Source organism: Electrophorus electricus, chromosome 23, assembly GCF_013358815.1.
Source record: "Electrophorus electricus isolate fEleEle1 chromosome 23, fEleEle1.pri, whole genome shotgun sequence".
NCBI classification, from domain to species: domain Eukaryota; kingdom Metazoa; phylum Chordata; class Actinopteri; order Gymnotiformes; family Gymnotidae; genus Electrophorus; species Electrophorus electricus.
Window position 1 is genome coordinate 7153440 of NC_049557.1, and position 17062 is coordinate 7170501.

At 41.9% G+C, this 17062-nt stretch overlaps 1 protein-coding gene across 1 annotated transcript; it reads left to right on the forward strand.

Annotated features, from left to right (window-relative positions):
* The first annotated feature begins 102 nt into the window (after positions 1–102).
* On the forward strand, positions 103–7789 carry dalrd3 (DALR anticodon binding domain containing 3). The gene is made up of 13 exons (XM_035522197.1): positions 103–446; positions 895–1199; positions 1302–1612; positions 1832–1890; positions 3312–3413; positions 3802–3866; positions 4002–4060; positions 4190–4272; positions 5289–5415; positions 5689–5747; positions 5869–5985; positions 6584–6652; positions 6837–7789. Exons 1-13 carry the CDS (start codon positions 234–236, stop codon positions 6954–6956), a joined length of 1689 nt encoding a protein of 562 aa, XP_035378090.1. The 5' UTR covers positions 103–233; the 3' UTR covers positions 6957–7789.
* Positions 7790–17062: the final 9273 nt, after the last annotated feature.

Here is a 17062-nt window from a genome sequence, read left to right on the forward strand (position 1 = left end):
TCAGCAAAAATACACTTTTCCACACTTAAGATGGCGCTTTTCCAAATCAAATGTGTTACTATGAAATGTGCAGTACCAGAAAGAATATTCATTACGCCAAAGTTCCCGGTCGTGAGCAGCGGGTCTGTAAGCAAAGGAAAGGTCTCGGTGGAGGCTGCCAGATGCCCCAGTCATAATTAAAAGCAGGACTGGTCAAGCCGACGGTTATTATGTTTACGTTGGGAGCCTGTTAAATGATGGAGACCGTGGAAATGTCAGCATTCAACATCGTCTCCACCGTCAAAGCCTTGAGGTGTGCGCTGCGGAGGGAGGGCGACGCTGTGCATTCCGATAGCGGGGAGAGGAACGAGAAGCTTTGGTTCAAAGAGAGCAGCGCCAAAAATCTGAGAAACAGAGACTTCCTGGCACCCAACACAGTCCTGGCCACGCTTTACGCCGACGGACAGGTAGGTCGATGAAGTGATCGCTGCTGCTTCCTGTTTTAGTGTAGCTGAAGCTATATTTAGGGACCGTGAATAGATGGAAACTGGCGTGTGGTTTGTAATGTAATCTAGCTAGCCAACAGGTACTCAACACTTGAACACTTGAGTTCCACTGCACTTTAACTGCACTTTTAGTGGCATTCTTTCGAGCGGTTACAAGTGCTGTGTGAACCTAGAGCACTATACTCCCTGGACAATTGACAAAACGTTTAAACCCTACGTGTCAAAGCATCCTAGCATGGTTACTTGATAATTTTGTTATAATGTTTGTTTATATATATATGAATGATCGTGGTAAATTCTTTAACCTTTTGTTAAAGCTTTTTTTTTTTCAAAAGTGATCAGCATGTTTGAGAGATTTTGGTTGACGTCTGTCTCTGTCAATGACGTCTGTGTGCGCATGCGTGTGCAGGTTCCTTCGGCGGTGCTGAGCCGTGTCCTTACTCTCCGGGGCTGTGGTGTGTTACCTGTAGCAGGTTGTGAAGTGACAACGGAGGGCTTGCGTGTTACTGTTGACCGCTGTGCCGCATTTCGAGGTGTGCTGTGTGGGGCGTCTGCATATCTAAGGTCTGCAGCTCAGAAACAGGGGTGTGTCCTTATCAATTGCCCCGCCCTACATGCCAAGCAAGCCCCACCCTCTCCAGACACGCTTACTCTAGGGCAGCTGCGTACTGTTCTCATCGCGGACCACCTAGGAGCACTGCTCAGGAGGCAAGGGTGAGTAAACTCATGTGCAAGTGAAGGGGGATGTTTGAGTGAGTATGTGTGCATGCGTATAGTGGATGTGTGTGTAACATTTAGTTTAATTCTCCTCCGCAGTTACTCGGTGTCCTTCTGTCCTGCCTTGCCCAAGGAAAGTGACATCACCGGCTTCCTCGGAACGCTGGGCATAGACTGGCCAACAGTGTCTGTCAGCTGGACCGGTGAGGAGAGAGAGGAGAAGATGAGGAACTCCCTTGAGAACTGTACCTACAGAGAGAGAGAGAAGGAGAAAGAAAAGAGGTGGAGCAGAGGCGAGGGAGTGGAGGCGGGGCATGGAGGGAAGAGGGAAGAGGTCTGGATAAACCTTAAACGAGTCATAGAAGAGGTGGAGTTGCAGGGTTATGACCCCAGTCTTGGCACATGCACAGGTGAATATAAAGGAGTTGATGTGTATACATAGTATGTGTTTAAATATACGCATGCACCTGCACTTTGTGCAGGAACATGTTTTACTTCAAATGCATTTATGCCACTTCATCAGTCTCTTTGTAATGTTGTCTGTCCACTGTTATAAATATTTGTTTATTAGATTCACTATAAATCTTTGTCTTCTCTTGCTTTCTCTTGGTTTCCCTCTCCCTCCACAGTGCAGAAGGAGGCATTGTGCCACCTGGCCCAGCTGGACAGAGCTACAGCGGACTTTCCTGTGAGTACCACATAGATGGTATCACCAGCTCAGTTGAAATTCTCCATAATGCAAAAGTTCACCAATTTTCTTGCACCGACCAACAGCAAAAGCAAGTTCCTAAACACATGCCTGATGGTCTGCGTAGGCGCTGCTTTAATGCAGTGTTTCCTACTAAATATTTCTCCCTGCTTTCTCTATCAGCAGTCTGCTGCACATCATGCATACTAATCTGGGATCAGGGCTGTGTTTCCTGATGACAATTAATCTCGGCGAATTGTGAAAAATTTTAGGAACGATGTAACTTTAAGAATGCTAGTTTTATGAGTGTTTCTCAAAAGTCTTCTGACACTCCAAAACCGCAATTGAGTTTTAAGTAGTTCTTTGCTGACTCTGCCTCTGCACCTGTGTTGGAAAACCCAACCACCGATTTACAAACATTTACAAAACATCTCATTTTCACAAAATTATTATTAAGAAATAATTATTATAAATGTTATTAATTAATCAATAATTTAATATTTTATTATTATAAACATTAATTAATAATTAAACAAATATTAAGAACATTAACCTACATTTGCAATTTCTACCTATCGCATATCAAGCCTATAAATAGGCACAAAGTTAACCTTTCTGAATCAATCCAGTAATTTGGGAAACTGAGAGCAAGTCATTTTAATTTGCTTGATTTAAATGTGTACATCAGCAAATAATCTCCTATACTTCAGTGAAATTGTTTGTTTTACACGAAAAGAATGATTGATTTATTTCAGGTTTTAAACACTTTAAACCCTAGAATAAAACCAGTCACATGCTCAGGGTTGAACCAGGGGGCTTTGCACTGGAAAGCTATAAGGCTATCGACTGTGACATGGAACTACATATACACGTAGAAAGTTCATTCGATATTAGGAAAATACTGACAACAGGATTGAAACTAGTATATTTCATTTTTATTGCCATTAAATGTAGAGTACACAAATGCAATTTGAAAATGAATTGTGTGTGTGTGTGTGTGTGTGATATAAAAACTGCTGATATCATGCTTTGAATCAACACATCATTGAGTTTTTTAAAGGAAAATCAGCAGTCTCTATACTTTTTGAGGTAGAACGGCATGTGAGCTTTAAGTGAGTTACTTGGTGAGTTATGAATAGGTTAGAAAACTTTTACATTTCCAGACAAGTTAGGTAAAATGTTGGATATGAAGGGTTTCAGGAAACTCATAAATTTAAGAATGTTTTTAATTACAAGGTTAAGAAGTACTTAGCTTTACAAATGTTTTGGGAAACCCACCCCAGATCTATTTTCGCATTCATTAATGTGAAACACAGATGGTTGGTGGTTGAGTGGTCTTGTAACACGTGTGCTATGTAGAACTTTTCTTTTTGCTCCAGTTACCTGAGTGAAGGTGTGACGGCTTCTCTGTTATCCCCCAGGGGTCCTTGGCAACAGTGCTGCATGTCACTTCCTGTCAGGACGAGTTCCGCCAGCAGCAGATAGCCATGCTATGGAGAGCGTCAGGCGCCACGGCAACACAGGTCTCTCACACAGTCAATAGTAGCATGGCACCTTTCTCTCTCTCTCTCGCACACACACAAACAAACAGTAACGTTTATCCTTTCTCTACAGGACTCACACACACACACACACAGAGTAACCTAGGTTCCTCTTAAACAAATATGCCCACCAACACATGCATGCATACACACAGTGCCTGTAACACATGTGTGTGTCTTGCACATATATGGTTCTGCTTAGTGTCAAGTCACTGACTATCTCCAGTAGCTAGATACACCGTAGTGGTTGCTCCATCCTCTCTCTCTCTCTCTCTCTCTCTCTCAATCTATATCTATCATATATATGTATATATGTGTATAAAAATATAAAAACTCTTTCCGTCTCTCTCACTCTCACTCTCACACACAGAGGTTGGTAGTTTGCGGTCCAGTTAAAACCCCTGGTACTCAGATGACTTCAGCTCAGTATCTGCAGTAAGTTATCAAGTATTGTATACATATGTTTTCATGTGTTATTAATCCATACATGGTATGTAAATGTATTTAAATCAAATACTATATATACATATGGCTTTCTTAGTTAATGGGTATTTTATCTAACTCTTTCAGGTTAAAAAGAGCTCAGATGAAGGAAGCTTCTGAAATGAAGTATGGAGATCAAGTGGAAGGTGTGTGTAAGACCATGCAAGGCTTGTCCTGCAGGGGGTGTGTGAGTGTGAGTGTGAGTGTGTGTGTGTGTGCATGAGAGAGCGTTCGGGACATGTTGCTGCTTCAGCTTTCTTTTGTTTCCTTTTTAGGACAGACTTGGGATGACATCATCAGGGTGATGACCTGCGCTACAGTTCGGTTCGAGCTGCTTTCCACTGTACACACAAGCCCAGTGAGTGAACGTTTCAGTGAGTTTGCTTTTCCCAGTGAGTGAACGTTTCAGTGAGTTTGCTTTTCCCAGTGAGTGAACGTTTCAGTGAGTTTGCTTTTCCCAGTGAGTGAACGTTTCAGTGAGTTTGCTTTTCGCAGTGAGTGTACGTTTCAGTGAGTTTGCTTTTCCCAGTGAGTGAACGTTTCAGTGAGTTTGCTTTTCCCAGTGAGTGAACGTTTCAGTGAGTTTGCTTTTCCCACTGAGTATAATTTTCAGCTCATAGTCACCCACCCTCACCTCCCACTTTATTAGAAAGGTTCTTTCATTCAAAACATCTTGTAGATGTCGAATTGGAGACTACAGCCAACCTGGAGCCTTCGGCCATCTGTTCACTGGTCAAAAACATGGGGGACAAATAAGAAACAAAACATGGGGGACAAATAAGAAACAAAACATAGGGGAAAAATAAGAAATAAAACATAGGGGAAAAATAAGAAACAAAACATGGGGGACAAATAAGAAACAAAACATAGGGGACAAATAAGAAACAAAACATGGGGGACAAATAAGAAACAAAACATAGGGGAAAAATAAGAAATAAAACAGGAAGAAAAAAAATCCAGAAAAAGTAAGAGCCATACCAGTTTTATGTGTTTAGACTTATTTACGTTGCTTCATGTTGTAGACATTGCTTCTCTTGCAAGAGAACGCTTATCAAAAATGTATTTAAAAAAACCTCAAAGACAATAAAAATAAACATTTTAGATTTACTATTTGGTTCCTGATCCTGGGCCATGTCCATGTTTTTAGTTGTGCTGAGCAGTATCAGTGGGGTACGTTTATCATTCACAACACGAGCAACCATGGAACCATGATTTCTATGTATTCCTTCCACAGAATGGAGTAATAGACCTGACAGTTATTCATTGTTGTCAGTTATCAAACTTTGAGAACTTCACACGCACACACTTGATCTTTTGTAGTATTTTGTAATGAGCATGTGTGTGGATGATGACTATTGGAATCTTTTCTGTCAGGTGACTCTTGAAGTACAGCGTGAAGGAGGCGTGTCCACAAAGGGCCCCAGGGGAGGAGTATTTGTTATGTATAACTGTGCTAGACTTCACACTCTGTTCAGCAGCTATGAGAAAGGAGTAGAGCAAGGTGACGCGCACACACACACACACACACACACACACACACACACACACACACACACACACAACTTCAAGGTCTAAGAAAGAATGTTTCAGATTTTCTACAGTATAATTGTAGTAACCAAAAATTGTAATTGGTCATCACTTGTAAGCAGTTAATCATCAAGCTGCTAATGTTTAATGCACTTTGTCTGTTTTATATTCATGTGAAGCTGAAGTATTGTTTAACTGTAGCTGAAACAATGAAGCTAGAGCATCTCTCCTGCTTTGACTTCCACAGGTCTCTACCCAGAAGTTCCTGCAGGTACAGAGCTTGACTTTTCTGCTCTCAAAGAGGAGGTACTTCACTATGACATAGATGTCAATAATATTTAGAAATGAATTTTATAAAATTACATTTATAAAATGTAACGACTGTTCATAAAGTTGGAACTTCACTGTTTAACCATGTCTCCACCAGGGGGAGTGGCTTCTTCTCTTCAATTACCTCATTCCATTTGCTGAGCTTCTGGACCAATCAGGACAGGCACTGGACCTTGAGGGCAGTGGAGCCAGAGTTAATTTAAGAACTGAACAGGTTGGTTTTTATTAATATGTTCTTATGAGATCCCTAAGCTCATTTACATAAGTTATACAAGATTACAGTAGATATACTGTGTATAAGAAATTGCATAATGGAGCGTTTCTCAGTCCTGGTGGTGAAGTCCTGGTCCTGCTCTACCACACTCACCTGGACAGCTTGAAGAGCAATCTAGTCAGAGTAGGGGACACTTTAAAATTTCTGAATGTGCCGGGCACGGCTAAATACAGAGAGGGTGGTGGCGGTGGTATTATATCAGAATAAGAAATGCAGAGAATTTTCCATTTTTAGCATATCACTTTATATTGGTAGTACATAACACAAATACTGTTTGTACACTTTTCATGATTATAGATTTTAGTTATTCAGTGTTTTGTTATTGAAGTATGCTCTGTGCTTTGAGACTTTTTTCCCCTTGTATCATAATTTTTATTAGGTTAAATCTAATGGTTGATGTTTGCAGGTAGAGTTAAATAGAGTTAAAGAGAATAAATAGAAAGTGCTGCCTTGCACTATAGTTGTCGTTGTATTTGGAGGTCATTTTTAGGGCATATCAGTATGTCAGTAAACTACCTGCCTCTCTTCTCTCACTCAGGCTTGCAGATTCTTGGTGTCTCTCAGTAAAGACTTCAGTTCTTATTACAACAGAGTCCATGTGCTGGGGGTAAGACGTGTGTGTGTGTGTGTGTGTGTGTTAGCAGTATGGAAACATTGTTTTATTTAATTAAAACAGTTCACAGGGAGTTCAGTGGCATTAACCTCCTACCCTCAATTCTGTTTCTCTCTCTTTCTCTCTTTTCCTTCTTATCTTCTTCCCTTCCTCCCTCTCTCTCTCACACACTCTTCAGGAACCATTACCTCACCTCTTCAATCAGATGTTTTGCCGGTTGTTGTTGCTAAAGGCTTTGAGAGAACTTTACCACAGTGCACTGGACTCCCTAAATCTACCCCCTATTCCTCAGCTATAACTTAATCATCCCAGGTAGCCATCATACGACCACGATGCACCTATGATCCATGGCAGAAGAACCCCAAATTGACCCCAGAATGTTCCAGAACAACAGGGAACCAGGAACAGGGAAAACCACCAGTGTTCAAAGTCTCAGTTTGTCCTCTGATATGCAATTAAAATACCGTTGCTATTTTTGGTTCTGAAGTATCCTGTAGACGCCATTAAATCCCTGAAACTCAAAATGCATCTCTTAACTCAAATACCTCTCAAAGGCCTCTGACAGCAATGGATCAACTAGAACAGCACTCTCTGTAGAGATGTACCTTACCTCTCTGTGAACACGTACGGCTGGAACGGTTCTGCCCCCCTGCCGCCCTGCCACGCTCCTTCACAGCTGTGCCAACTGTTGTTCTCAGAAATAACTAAGCAGCTCAGAAAGCCCCTTCTTCTCAGATAATGATCTAATACGCACTCAATGGCGGTCACTTCCCTCCTACTTCCCCTCATCTCATTAATATTCATCCACTGATTTTCATACGTCTGCCTGTCTAAGGCCAGATATAATGACTTGCCACAGTATTGAACATAAACCCCACTCTCATAACTGACTCCTTTGCATAACTCTTGCCTCATTATTTACTTGGTTATTGGGGATAATTCCGTCGATCACATCGGTATCACTTGTCCCCTTTTGTAATTATTTCCTACCTTTCAGGCCCATTACTGCCCTGTCATGCCTATCGTTTCTGTACATATGCTGGCTTTTATAACCGCCATTTGCTTCTATACCATTTCTGCCCCCAAACTGACTTGACTGGCATGACTGTTACCCTTTTCTTTAACTGCCCCTGTTTATGCCTACTGCTTCCCTGTATTAACTGTAGCCTTGGTCATACCTCCTACCCCATTCGTAGTAACTGCCCTATTTCATAGCCCCTGGCTGTTTCCTCCCTTTGTAACTACCGGCCTGTATGCTGACCTTCACCCCTGCAGTGTGTGTGAGTGGTGAGTGATTTCGGCAACTGCTGTTGTTTATTACAGAATCCACTTTTCCACCACCACCACTGGCTATCATAGATATCATCCCAATTCCATCAAAGCATGAGTCACGTACCGTAGAGCAAGCCTCAGATGTACATATCGGTGTCACTACTTGATGCCCAGGTTTGACCAGTGTCGCATTGTTCTGTAGTGTCACGTTACTCCGGTGCTGTCGCCAACTGACCCCTTATCTGTACAATTTAACACATCCTGTAACTTGGATATTGTTTATAATCTGGAGATCCTTCACACCTTATTGTATGATCGATTTCATTGTTGCTGCTGTGTGCTACTGTAGATAGGCACAGCTGTTATACAAGTGCCATAGAGGTAATGCAGTTTCGGTGCTCTTAATGTGCCAATAGTGATGCTCAGTACACCTGTGCCATACACCTGACTTTTCTTAACATGGTATGTGTGTACAAGCATATGTATGTGTGTCTACATTTGTGTGCATGTGTGCATGTGTGAATGATTGCAAGTATCAGTGATTCTAAATGACTGTATTTTAAATTAACTACCAATTTTGTTTTAGTTAATAAATGAGTGTTTATCTCAGTTTTTGGAATGGTCGTCCTTTATGCCCAAAAGAACAGTTTAGAAAAACCTCTTTTTGTAGTAAATTAGGATTTGGTACTAGTATCTAGCAACATGGGTTTTGAGTCATGCATTTAGTTACTTATTGATTCGGGAAGAGCTGTTGATTAGATACTAATTAAGTCTGGGGCAAAGGTTAGAATATAGATTATTGGCTCTGCGTGCAGTCATGGCAACTGCCATCTGTTCCTCTCCTATCTCTGTCAAACCCATTGATAGCTCAAGAGCTGGTCAAAATGAGAAAAGTGAGAATAACTCTTAAGTAATGAGCCTTCAACTCCCTTCCTGTCCTTGTTTCCATCGAGTTTAGTAGCTCTCTTCCTCTCAGGGGTGTGGCACGTGCAATGCTTGTGACCAGCATGCGTGCTGATGCCAAATTATAAACAGAAACACTTTAGACGCCAACAGAATGAGCGGCGAGATTACCCGGGCGAAGCTAGAGGAAACGTCTCTCGGAGACGAGTGCAGCAGACAGGGAGGAGGCAGGCAGAGTGTGGACAGAGCCGGCTTATTTCACGCCCCTCATCTTCAGAATGACCCATAAGGAAACGGTCAACACTGAGCCACTGTGGTTTCCATAGTAACGTGAGACGCTGCCTGGCGACTGGAAGCTTGGAGAGCTCGTCGGGCAGGCTTCTTTTCTCCCCTCTGCTCCTGATGCCAGTTAGTGTGGGCACAGTTGGCATTGAAGCCACCATGCTCATTGCGTTCGTGCTGTGAGTTTTATTGTTTTAATTTTTGTTTAATCACTCCGGGAGTCGTACGTTACTCAGTAGAAAGTACATTATCAGAACGCTCAATTTTTCCAAGACAAAAATGTTTTAAAACTGTTTGTTGCATCTTATTATATTGTTGCTTATTAAATAAAGTGAGTTCTTTCAAAATTAATGCACATCAGATCATATATGCTTTGCACTTTCTTGGAAAGCAAATTCCAAGAAAGTTCAAGAAATAATCAAAAGAATCATTTTTTCTCAGTAGGCCATTGCTGTTATTTAATTTGTTGTAATAGCCAAAGTCCACCACCAGAGTGCAATCTTTAGCCCTCTCTCTCTCTCTCTCTCTCTTTCTCTTTCTCCCTCACACACTCTTTCTCTCTCTCGCTTTATTCTGTCTTTACCTATTTCTGTCTCTCACTTCTTATTCCCTCCCAGTCTGTGTGTTGTGGCTGGGAGCTGCTTCACCCGTCAATCATTCCCAGAAGGCCTCCATCTCTCCGAGACAAAGGAGCGGGGGGGGGGGGGGGGGGGGGGGGGGGGTGAATGGCAGGGAGTCTGAAAGCAGTTCAAAGAGACAGAGAGAGTATGAAGCGGTGTAATAGCTACAAGCAAAACCCCTGTCTTTTCAAGTGCACCGTGAAGGGAAAGGGAGAGATGAATGGGGTCAGAGATGCCCATGAGAATTGTGTGATTCTTTGTGAATACGAGAGGGAGGGAGGGAGGGAGGGAGGGAGAGAGAGAGAGAGAGAGAGAGAGAGAGAGAGAGAGAGATAGATGGACAGACTCGCAAGGGTTGGGGGCAGGCTATTGATGTCCAGCTCACTTCAAAACACATCACTGGCATGAAAACCTGGACAGGAAATGACAGCGTGAGAGAAGCTGAGGAAGGGAGGGACTAAGTAGTTGGTGCAGAAGTCCGGAATACATGCTGAGATGGAGCACATGATGATTGATTGTATAAGTGTGTGGCTTTCAAGGAGGGCTAATGTCCATTGTCATAGTGCTATTTATAGCTGCTGCGTGAGGTCATACAAAGACACAGTATTGTATTTTAATATATGTGTGTGGTCTCATATACTCACCATGCAACTTCAGTCACATACACTCACATTACGGGAAACACGTATCTACCCTTGCTAGCCATTCACTGTACAGTACAGAGTATCTGCTCCATGTTTTTTCCTCATATTGGTGGCATGATTCTGGGTTTTAAAACCTAGTATAGGGTGTAACTGGGCTTTTAATGTGTCAGTCACTGCTGGGTTGACAGTGGTCCACCATCCAAAAACATGCAGCAGTGATTATATGAATATGTGTATGCGTTCCATGCATAGGTGAAGAAGCTACAGAGTTGCACAGATGGACTGTTCACCACAGAAACCAGTTGTGAATGTGAATGTACTGATGCTTTCAGCTGTTCAAGGTGAGTGTGGGTTGGTGTAGAAAAGAAGAAGAAAAAAATCCCTTAAAGACTTGATGCCTTTTATTTCAAAAGGGAAAAACAGAAACTTGTGTACCCTGGTTTCCAAGCTGTATATAAAGCTTTTAACATACTCTTAAAGGGTGATCATGCATCACTGTTCTGCCTGTGCTCACATGTCCACAGATTCCAAGGGATTTTGAGTGGATGTGAATGTTTTTGTTTGGTTTGGGAGAGGGGGACTTTATGTATTTGTGTGTGTGTGGGTGTGTTTGGGTGTGTGTGTGTGTGTGTGTGTATAAGCTATTTCATAAGTGTGCAATAGTACCCAAAAATTCAAATCCAAATTCAAGTATTTCGTATTTCGTACTTCTGCAAAGTTTAACAAACCGGTACTATGCAATAAATATTCTTATCTTTTCATAGACCCTTTAGGGTTGGCATTTAAATACCATAAGGTGCTTTTTTTTTTTGTTAGCAGAAAGTGCTTTCATGTTGTGCTGCACCGGAGGTCAGTGATTGGCATGTCTACTGAAGCTTGTGCTGGAACGCAGTACAGGCGGCGAGAATGTGTGGGAGGATGCCATGCTATCACCGCACTCAGACCAGCCGACGTTCGTCTAATCCAGGTGTCTGGTGGACTCGCCTTGTGCACTGATTCTAAAGGAGATTGCACTCTAATTCTAATCGTCTCTGTACAGACGGTTGGTGGCAGGCCAAAAGTGAAAAGGTGTAACTCATAAGAAGCTGAGAGTGAAATGGAAGAAGCAGGCTGTGTGTGGGTGTGTGTATTTTGTGGGGGTTGGTGATGGTGAGCAAAGAAGGACATATTTAATCAGATTAGTGCTTCATGCAACAGCTGTCACGTTCTCGCTCTCGCGCTCACACTCTTGCTCTCTAACTCTAGCTCTATCTTTAATTTCCCTCAACCTGGTTAAATAATGCTTCTTGATTAATAATTAATAGTACTGTTTAGTTACATACCAGTGCAAATGCATATTTATACATATATGATTTCAGAATCTTGCAGCTCCAAAACTGCATTTTCAGGTGGAAGGAACATTCCATAAATCTGAAGCTGTGTCCATTTCAGTGTATGTAGGAAATTATTTCAAATTGAACTAAGGGTAGCCATGCCTATTTTAGATCTGAGAAACTTATTCCTTATAATATATTCATATTACTTGGTGATTAAAATCATACTGTTCTAACTGACTTTGCTTTGGTATGTCTAATTTACTGTGGGTGCAAAGATTTGGTACAAGTGTTCTGGATCAAGAGGATGTTACTAGGAAACTGGGAACTGCTACTGCAAGAATTGTGGTATTATTGAAATTCATTTAGCATATAATACTGTCAGAGAAAGATGAAATAGAAAAAGGCGTGTGTGTGTGTGTGTGTGTGTGTGTGTGTGTGTGTGTGTGTGTGTGTGTGTGTGTGTGTGTGTGTGTGTGTGTGTGTGTGTGAGACAAAGCAAAAGAAAGAGTTTTAGACTAGGACCTATATGTCATGTAAAATGAGAGGCTTAGTTTGAGCTGCAGAAGAACCAGGGGAGTATATGCATAACAAGGCTGGATATTTATATCTGCATCATGAATTCTTTTCTTCCTTTGCTTTTTAAATGTCATCTCTCTCTGTCTGTCTCTGCCTGTCTCTCAAATCCCCCCCTCCCCCGTCTGTGATTTGGGTCACTAAATGACTAAAATACAATACACAGCTGGCTTACAAACAGCTTCAATTACCCCCCACCCCCACCCCCACCCCTTTACTCTAACACTCAGCCTCCCATAATAAATACACTTGATCCTCATGCTGGAAGGCACTTGAATTTCATGCATTGGAAATAATTATATATTATTATTATATTCTATATTATTATTATTATTATATATCTATATTATTATTATTATTATATATATATATATTATTCTATATCTTTTATATCTAATATATCTTTAATTAATTAATTTTTGCTGAGCACACCTATCATTTGAATGTCAATGTCATGGTGCTGCAGAATAAAATACCATGTGTAAAAATATTTATACAAAAAAGATTAATTTACATAAAAATAAAACAAACAAACAAAAAAAATCTTTAATGCTATATAATGTTACAATACAAAAATACCTGAAAGCCTGTGAATCCTCAGATGGTCAGCAAACGCGTTTCAGAGGTGCACAGAAGCCGTGAACACTTGTCATATGCAGATTCCTTCCAGGGAGATGAAGAAGGTGGTTGCTATGAGAGTTTACAGCTATAGCTATTTCCTTTCTCCTCTTTTTTTTCCACACAAATAAAAACCTTGTGCGTGTGGAGGGGGGTGTAAATGAGCCTAATAGGAAAAGCTAAATATGCCTTTTCTGAAGCAAAATGTATAAACACAGATTAATTAAAATTTGTTCCAATATGTAGTTAAATGAAAGCTTTAAGTACTGGTGTGTGTGCGGCTGCACTGGATCCTTCTTTGTAGGTCTGTAATGTGTGTAACACTCACTAATGTTGAGCACAGTTAAATTGTGTGTGTGTGTGTGTGTGTGTGTGTGTGTGTCTGTGTGTGTGTGTCTGTCTGTCTGTCTATAAGTTTGGGTACCTGCATGTAGTGTACGAGTCCATTCTGTATGATGATTAGATCATTTTAAGGCCTCCTACTATGTTGATGTATCATTTCTCTTGTGAAATAGTACTTTTGTTGTATTCCCTGTGACTGAATGAGTGACTGTGTAAGTGAATGAGAGAGAGAGAGGTCCCAGCTAAGAGTAAATCAGCAGTCAAACAGCTCCATGTCAAAATCCAACAAACGCAAACATGCGTGGCTCATAATCACATAATCTTCTAAAATAACTAATGACATCACTCTGCTTATGCCAATGGTAGCTTTCTACCACCTATACCAGCCAAGAGCCATGAGTTAAAATACACTCTAGATTTAATTTAATTTGTTGTCGGGAAATCAATTTAAATGAGCTTTCGGTCCGAAGAAAGTTCCCTACACGAATAATTAGACCAATTTTCAAATTATGTACAAAAAGTAGAACTACATTTCACGGAAGTCATTGGAAAGTAATTTTTCTAGACAGGTAATCACTTGACAGTGCAGCTCGTTTTAATCAGCTTGTGCTCTCTCTTCGCAGCCTTGGCGTGATGACAGACCCGCAGTCGTCCCACACACACCACCCAGTTGTTGTGACCACTTGAAGAGTATGTGAGGGAGGTGACGAACTGCAGGGTGTGTGTGAGGGAAAAGGGGCGGGGCTATGGCTGTGAAAAGAAAGGCATGGGTGTAGCGATAAACGTGCTAAAAGTAGCCCTTTTGAAAAACCAGCAGTGTTGATAGGAGCGGGTGCTCCAGTACTGGGTTTTAATAATTCATGCAATTATCCGTGTCCTACCTTTTCATACAGAGCCGTTTCCCCCCCTCCCCCCACCATGTGAATATGTATTAGGCTACTGCCACCGCCCACCCATTCAACCCGTCATGTCAGATGCAAGCCGCCCCACAGCCACCTGCCGCCAGATCAGCAGGACGGAGGTCGACGAGTGGGCTGTGTGGACGGGGGCACTCCACTGCTGAATTGGCCAAGCATCGCAACAGGGGGGAGGGTTTGGGGGTGGGGTCGCTGGGCTTGGGTAGGAAAGCCAAGGTCACGTATTTTTTATGTGCAACAGAGGTGGGCAAGCACGAAAGCCCCCCCCCCCCCCCCCCCCCACCCCATCATCAGGCTACTCCCCACTCTTACAGTTCCCATGGTAACTTCAAATGTGAAACAGCTTTAGCATTGTGTTCTGTGGAAGGTGCGTGCGTGCGTGCGTATTGTTAATTTGTTAGACGTGCACTCTGTACGGTGAGATCTGCAAGTTGGATTCACGGGGTCTCTCCCCCCCCCCCCCCCGCCCCCGCCCCCGTTATTTGTATCAAAATATAAATTTCTAAAGAAAAATTAACAATGGTTTTAGTCTTTAGTAGTTGTATAGTTTAATAGTTGTATTAGTGCAAATAAAAAACTACAGTTCGTTAATTAATCGTTAATGACATAAGACGTGAGATTAGGACCTGCCATTTTTGTCAAATGGCGTTATATGAAGTAAGATGCAATCCATCTTTAACATAAAAAACACTGCTTTGACACCCCCCCCCCCCCCCCCACTCGGAACCGACGCAATTAAAGCTAAGCGCCTGTGAGACAGATGCTACACACATCAGGGTAGACTGGTAAGCACAGGCGCTGTCCATGGTTCTGAAGAAGGTTATTAGTTTTTAAAACAGGTATCACCCACTGTCCTTAAGATGTAGGTTTTGTGCAGGTGCCAAAACATCGATGTTTTAAAATTATGAAAATTTTGAAAACTTACTACGCTTGTGAGCAGGAGCCTATATTAAGTGCAACATTCTTCGTAAGAGGTACGTTATTTCTCCGGAAGAAATACTAGTTTTATTCACTGTGGATTTTATTCACTGTTTTATTAACTTTTTACACAACTGTACAACTTTTTCTTTATTTGAATGCTGAATCCCTGTACGAAATCTGCATAAATCAAAATCGTTGTACAATAGCAGTAAAAAAGGAACTGAATTTAATATATCTGAATGAAGTGTTAATATCTTTAGGCTAGTCGAACCTGAAACCTCGTGGAACGTCGTCAGACGGAGCTGAGCCGATCTGGTTATCGTGCCCAGCATATGAGCTACGCGCTTTGGATGATGATAAATATACGTAGATACATGTGATTCCGTTACCCTACGGAGTCCTTAGTAAATGAAGACGGAATGTGGCAATGATTCGTAGGCAGTTTGATCAGCTTTGCGAGTCAATAGAAAATACAAGCTTTATTAAGGAAGGGCTTTTATGGGACTCCCTCCTCTTCTTCCCTAATGTGATTTAGGTTGCCATCGCTGAATGATATAATACCATCAAGCCAACATGACAAACGTATAGACACACAGTGCGCTGATACCCAAATAACGGCTACGATCCACAAGTAGATTATTATTATTATTATTATTATTATTATTATTATACTTAGCTATCGCGATTACATAGAGAACGCGAGGATATGAGCCTAGACCCTCAGTCAGCCTAGAAGTCTGTCTGTCCAGCTCAGACAAGCGAGCATGAGAACTGTGGGCGCGAGGGCAGCTTATCTCGCGCGCGCGCGTGTCTGTCTGGTATAATTGAGCCGTATGAATTTTTCAACATCCGTGGATTCGTTCCAACCATCTACGCGCCAGCTAGACTGTACGAGACACAGATTGGTTTTTGTAGCGTGCAGCTCTATTTCTGATGGAGCTTTGGCTTTCTCAGGCCACCTCGCGGGGCAAGAATATCCGGTAGTAAAATTACCTCGTACATAATGTGTTGTAAAAACACACCACCTTAATCTGAACTTTTTTTGTTGAGAGTTTAAATAACCACACGCAAAATTCTTCATCTTTTCTACATTTTAAAAGTTTTTATTTATTTATTTAGATCTTAAGAGGCTAGATCTCCATTTGAATGTATGAGATCTAGACAAGTGGTTATCCTTTTAAACAATATTAGCGCATTCTTTATTTATTTATTTTTAAAAGAATAACGTGGTGGAGGAATTGTGTGAGTATGAATAAATCGAAAAATACTTGCGCCTGTAGTATTCTGTGGACAAGGCATGACGTCACAGGTGGACATCAACTGAATTAGTTTCCGTAAAAACAAAGCAACCTCTCGAAGCTTTATACTTTATATAAAGTGGCTTATGTTAAAATGCAATAGACATTTATTGTTAAAACCTGTGATTGGAAAGTCATGCTGCATGCTTGACATATCTTCTTAATCTTGCTTATACTTACACTTTAGATTTTGTTAATATTACCAATATTTTCTCCTTCAATAAGGTTTTAGACTTCTATATTAATATTAGTACCTTTCAAGTCCCTTTCTAGTGACGGATATGGCGGCCACGGTTGGTGAAACAGCCTTGCGCACACTGGACTGGACTATTCTCCGCGTCCGAATGAGGAGGAGGGGGGGTGTCTGTATCTGAGAATGAGAAAGAGATATAGAAAGAAAGGGAGAGAGAGAGAGAGGTGGGGGGGGGAGGAATGATAGTAGCACAGGGTTCCGCTGTGAGCCATGTTGGATGTGTGAGTAAGGGAGATGCTGCGCCCGTGCCGCTGTTAGCGCGAGCTCCACCGAACACCCAGAGTAGATGCGAGCTTCCCGGGACCACCGTGAGACCGGGGAGCACGGCGGAAGGCGTCGGGCGGTGTCGGAGGAGCTGGCGACTTAGCCGGCATCGGGAGAGAAAGAACAAGAGAGAGAAAGAGAGAGAGACCTACCCGTTCGGAGAGAGCGAGAAGGTGAGAGA